The sequence below is a fragment of the Cyprinodon variegatus genome, unplaced genomic scaffold (genome assembly GCF_000732505.1).
Source record: "Cyprinodon variegatus isolate N-32 unplaced genomic scaffold, C_variegatus-1.0 Scaffold1673, whole genome shotgun sequence".
In the NCBI taxonomy this organism is placed as follows: Eukaryota; Metazoa; Chordata; class Actinopteri; order Cyprinodontiformes; family Cyprinodontidae; genus Cyprinodon; species Cyprinodon variegatus.
Window position 1 is genome coordinate 34,148 of NW_015152126.1, and position 6,303 is coordinate 40,450.

The window sequence follows — 6,303 nt, forward strand, 5'->3', positions numbered from 1 at the left end:
AAAATTAGAGCAAAGGTTTGGGAGTAGCAGCATGTTGTCAAACAGTAGAGGAACAACTTTTAAACATTCACTGTGGAATTCACCACCCAGAACTTACACCATTACAAACAAACAAAAAACTAGAAAAAAAAGGTTAAAAGCATCTGGTTATCTGCTGTGATCTGTGATTTTACATTTTGACAAGGGTTTGTTTGATCATCAAATACCTTGGATATTTAAACAGATGCAGGCCATTAACTCCCAGATGATTAGATTAGCAAAAAAAGGTGTTTTTCATGCCAGATTCCCACTTTTGATCAAATGATGCTTCAAGTTGTTTGTGCACTCGGATATGGAAAACACCTGTCTGAAGCAAATACATTTTAAAAGTTCAAATTAATGAAGTCAAAAGTGAAGTAAGGGAATATCCATTTTTCCAACTGTTTGGGAGCAAACCGACCCCTGACATCACCATACTGACTGCTTCATTTGCCAGGGACAGAAAGATTGTAGTAGGGGAAAACCAGTTTAATAAAGAAAATAGAAAGTGCAAACAATACATTACTTAGTTTAAAGAAAACACAGAAATTACTCTTCTGGTTTTGACTCATCAATTTAGAAAGATGGCAAACTCAGTTATTTAAATAAAGACATTTAAACTAGTTTCAGCAAAAAAATATCAGAACAATTGAGCCTTATATAATTAAATTACGTATAAAATTAATTATTTTAATATACAATTGTGATATGACCAAAAGGCAGTGTCTGTAACAAACAACAGAAAACATTCTGGCTTTTTTAATGATACAGCAAAACAAATAAGCCAACACCTTAATTCTCTGCATGCCACATTTTTAAGAAACAGAACTGTGACAGAAGTGGTCAATTTGACATATAAAAAAAGAGGGTACATTCTCAAAATATACTCAACCTTGGTTGAAACACAAAAAGTAAACTAAATCCACTCTGAATGAATACAAATTATTGTAAAAAAATAAACTGCAAAAAAACCCAACATGCAGTTGCATAAAATAAATGCATTTAGGCAATTGTTCTATTGTCAGAAGTTCACTGTAGTGTGTTGGGTGTACAGTTGGACAGTAAAGATGACCAGATATGTTTTTTAAAGGCAATAATGGCACACGAAGTAGCAGCTGTGCAATACTAACAAAACAGGAATTAATTCTTGGAGGTGTTTTTATAAAGAGGGCAACAGAGTGTAGGCAGGATGCTGAGACACCATCAGAGATCAGTAATTGAGGATCTGCATATCAAACAGGTCACACACTCCTGCACCGTCATCCAGATTGAAGCTGTAATCTATACCTGTATTTGTGGGAAAAAACACAAAACAAGGAATAAGAGACAATATCAGTAAATTACAAACACACACATACCACATTTTTAAACAACAGGGGTGGAAATCTAATGACGTTTTCATTCCTGCACTGCAGATCTGCAATTTTCAGAATATCTTTCAGAGCTGTTTCCACACACTAAAACATGCCATCAACAGTAATGCTCACTAGATTTCTACCAAACATTTTCCAGCTCCTATTAGGTATAAATGCAGTTTATCCATTAAAGTCAAGTTAAAAAGTTGCTAAGAATGTGAAAATAAGGGCCCTAGAACAAGTATCTGCTTGTTTGGCTACTGGATCGGCTCAGATGCATGTGGTACTGATAACAGCGCAATCAGTAATAAGGGTCATCCATCATTCCTCACAAATTCTCCCTACACATGCAGTCTGTTAAAGTTCCAGTTGTGAGAATGCATCCGTGGCAAAGAGCTTCTTTCTTTTAAGTGAAATACAGGCACGGATAATTTAAAGCATTAAAAAATAGTTGTCAGTTTCTAAACATACAAGTTAATGAAAGCACAAAGTCCAAGATCAATGTCGGCAAAATATGCAGTCTTTGACTAAGAAGGTGCATCGTTCCTTTTAAACCGTGACTGCATGTGGAAAATTCCAGATTAATGCCATCTGTGTTGATAATCGGAGATAATCTATTAAAAATGGACAAACCCTGTATGATCATTATGTCCAAAATTAAGGGCCTTTAAAAGAAAAAAAAAATACGGACACATACATTTTTTTCCCCCGTTAAGGACGCTAAAGTAGAAGCATGAAATAAAGAGCTAATTAAAGGAAAGAAGCTGCGACAGTAAAGACTTTATTAACATCAAGGACGACAAAGAGGATTTGGAAAGCCATTTCATTTGCTAGCATTTTTCCACAGCTGTCGAAGTACAAAGTCACCATAGTCAACTATTTGTACATTTTAAAGCACTTAATGTTTATCTCTACAGAAACATTATGGAGAAGGAAGTTTCATTCCTAAAAAGGACATGGCACTGATTTAAAGACTATGGTATCTCTAAGCCATTTCCCAGTATTAGCTTGAAAAGCTGAATCCTGATTTTTTTTTTCCTTCTCTGTGAGCAATAACTGTAAATATATATATATATAGAAATGAATGGCTAAAGTTCACCAAGCTGCAAATACAACAGAGTCAGGGAATAACATGTTTAGCAGGTGTGGATGGACACCTTTAATGATCCAGGGTGTAATTATTGTGAGCCAACAGGCTATTTATCCTGACCACAACACTTATGTCATTACACTTGTAAATGCAGAGATCCAACTCATCTGCACTGAGCATTGTCCATCAACCTTGTTAAAGCTCATCTTTAATTTAAATTTAAGTTTATGAGGCAGGTGTACTGATCCTCACCATTAGCAGACATTAGGTCATCAATAAGGTCAACAGCTCCTATGAGAGAATTAAGAAAATGGGTTTAAATTAAACACCAATTCATTTAAATTCAACACACTCAATAAAACAGGTTATATAGCTGATTATCAAGTCTCCAAGCAGTTCTTAACTCCAATAGGGGGCTCCTTTTCATTTAGCACAAGAACATGCAAGCAGCAGGCCCGATGGACAACAATCATCCCAAACTCACATTTTGCCATTTATTTGCAGCATTGAAGCTGCTGAACAAATGGAGAGACTACCGGTACATGGAAACAAAGAACTATTCTTTATATGAGCAGTTTGTGGGTGAAATGTAAACAAATAACACTAGAAATTGGAGATGCTTTCTTACTATTTTAAAGGGTTCAACTTGGAGGGTGTAAAAATTACAGATTCTGAATGTAAACTGTTTAAGAAAGTTATTGAAAAAAAACAAAACATCAAACTACCTTTAATATTTATTAGAGGAGTTCCCATATTCTGAGCCTCACCATCTCTGTTGTTTCTCATGCTGCCGCCAGTGCTTAATCTTAGCAGGTGGCCAATATCCAGATCAGCCTGGTACTCTGGGTCCTCCACGTCTATTTGCTGCTGATCCAACACTACTGCTGCCACTGATTCACTCTGACACTCTGCAGAAAGTATGAGATATGAAGCAGGCATACTGTGAAAATGTCTCTTCTTTATGCTCTTAAAACTATTTTCTCTCTCTCATGTTCATCTGAAAAATCAATCTTCAGCTAGTTTGCTAGTTAAGTTGAACAATGTCAACCACCAGCATCTAAAAAGAGGATAGTCTCCAACAATTGACATTTAGTCATGGTTTCCAGCACAATCTTGTGTAACCACAAGAGAGAATAACCAAAAACCTTTTCCGTTTCTACCAATTCCTCTTATTCCAGTAAATAAATAAAAAAAGTCTGCGTCAGTTTCACTTTAACAATACGAGCAGTTAATTGCAAAACTGTTGCATCAATCAACCCGTTAGTCATTGTAGAAATTGCCTACATTGTGAAAGCAAATTTGCATGACAGGAAGTGGGAAAATAATGCAATGAATCTTCTTAAATCTGGCTGCAACAGAATAGTTGATTCAGTTGTTAAAAGTTTGTAATTAATATTCAATGTTACGTGTATTTGGTGCTAAATGAGAGCATTAAGCACTAACTGCAAAGAAAAAAAAAAAAGATTTGAGCCTTTATAGGTAATTTCTTGTAGTAATGCTGAGTGTTGCTTAAAACAACATTATTATCATGCACATTTGTAATAGTTTCATCAGATATATAGGCCTTGCTATGGATCAGTCCAAGCAGAAATCTAGCCTCTGATACAGATAAGTATTGAACATCCCACTGTTTATCTCAGTAAATGTATTTCTTGATGTGCTATTGACATGACATTTTCACCACATTTCGGTAACAATGCAGTCCACAGATACGAAAAAAAATAAAAATCAAACCATAGATGCCAAGAAAGCGAGTTATGTGTAACAATGTGAAATGACACAGGGCAATGTTTTGAACACGCTTACTGAAATTTATTTCATGCTTTGTACAAAAACATTTGTTGGCAATGACATCTTTAAAACGCCTCATGTATGGAGAAATTAGTCACATGCATTTTGACCCATTTTCCCGCACAATCTTGAAGGTTTCATAGGCCTCTTCTCTGAACTCTGATCTTTAATTCTTTCCATAGATTTTCTATTGGATTCAAGTCAGGTGATTGGCTGGGCCATTCTAACAGCTTTCTCTCTCTGAAACCAATTGAGAGTTCCCTTGGCTGTGTGTTTGGGGCCATTATCTTATTGAAATGTCAACCCAAGTACCATCTTCATCATCCTGGTAAATGGCAGATTTTCATCAAGAATGTCTCTGTACATTTTTCTATTCATCCTTCAATTATTTGAAGTTTGCAAGTACCATATGCTGAAAACCCACCACACGCCATGATGCTCCCACCCCCAAACTGCATTGATATGGGGTTTTTGGGGGTGATGTGCAGTGTCATTTGACCTCCTAACATGATGTTTATTATGGCGTCCAAAGAGTTCAATTTTGTTCTTATCTAACCAGACTATATTCTCCCAGTATTTCATAGGCTTGTCTAAATGTTATGCAGCAAAACTTAAAACGAGCTTCAACATGCTTTTTTTTCAGGAAGGGAATCTTGCGTGATGAGCGTGCATACAGGCAATGGAAGTTCAGTGTATACACATTTTCTTTGAAACAATTGTACCTGCCAATTCCAGGTCTTTCTGAAGCTTTCCACAAGTGGTTTTTGGCTCTTGGACAACTCTTTACTCCTTTGTTAGAAATCTTTTAAGGAGCACATGGCCGTTATCAGTTTATGGTGAAAGGATGCCATTTTTACTTCCAGATTATTGTGTTCACTGGAACATTCAAAAGTCACTATGATTTGCAACAATAAGGTTGTGAAGGTCTTGAGAAAACTCTTTACTTTTACCCATCATGAGATGTTTCTAATGTGATACCAGAGACACCTTTTTATACGCCATCATTTGGGAATGAACCAGCTGATATTAATATGCACTGACAAGGGGCAGAATGGCTTTCTAAATACTGAGTTTTCTCAACTTTCACGGCTTTCCATGCCTTTTTGCACATCTCTTTCTTCCCTTGTTCAATACTTTTTCCCTAAGACATTCCACAATATTACACATAACTTAATTTCTGGATGTCTGTGGTTTAATTTCTTTGTATGTGTGGACTGTATGGATTGTTACGGACATCTGGTGAACATTTCATGTCAATAGCACCTCTAGAAATGTATTTACCGTGACAATTTGCAGCATTTTCAATACTTATTTTACCCACTGTATATAGGCAACATTCGGCACAGTCACCATTGGTGCCATCAACTATCTGATTAAAGTTAAAGGAATCTGCAGTAAGGGAAATCTCTAGAAAGACCTCAGCAGAGATCTGTTTTATGGTCCAAACTATACATCATTTTTAACATAGAGATCACTTTCATTTCTGTTTTAAAATACAGCAACATGCATCATTTTTCCTGTTCTGGCAGGTGAAAATAAAATCCCCAACATCTGATATTCCTGTGAGAAAAGCTCCATTCAGATCAGATTTCGAGGTAAGTGCAAGAAACTCCAACCTTTGTGATTCAGTTTGATCATCCACATCATTAACATGCTTTAAAAACCAAACAGGCATAAGAGGTATAAGTCAGCAGCCCATCCCTAATGCTGCTAAGCTAAGTTTATCACTAGACAAATAAAAACTTAATGTATTTTGACTCTCTCAATCTCTATGTCTCTCGCAGAACGACCTTCGAGTTCAAAAGCTCAGGTCATCCATTGAGGAAATGGTCCGAATCTTCTTTGCAAAGTAGCTGAAACTGAGACCGGTGGATGAAGTGTGTTGGCAAACAATTCAAGACTTGACCCAGTTTTAATTTGATTTGTTTAAGGTCACTAATCAGCAGGAGGTGCATTTCTATCTCAGTTTAACATTTTTCTGTAGTATTTCCCTACATTTAGCTAGCCTGACGTAGTCCGACTCAATTCTAGTCAGAATATGAGTCTGAT

General features: G+C 36.2%; 1 protein-coding gene across 1 annotated transcript in view; it reads right to left on the reverse strand.

Moving 5' to 3' along the window:
- Positions 1-653: 653 nt before the first annotated feature.
- LOC107104269 (transcription factor E2F5-like) overlaps positions 654-6,303 on the reverse strand; it is a 12,978-nt gene continuing 7,328 nt past the window's right edge. The window contains exons 6-8 of the mRNA XM_015404238.1: positions 3,231-3,371; positions 2,716-2,754; positions 654-1,305 (exon numbers count right to left, since the gene is read on the reverse strand). Of these exons, the coding sequence (XP_015259724.1) occupies positions 1,229-1,305; positions 2,716-2,754; positions 3,231-3,371 (257 nt within the window). The 3' untranslated portion in view covers positions 654-1,228. The remainder of the gene's footprint in view (positions 1,306-2,715; positions 2,755-3,230; positions 3,372-6,303) is intronic.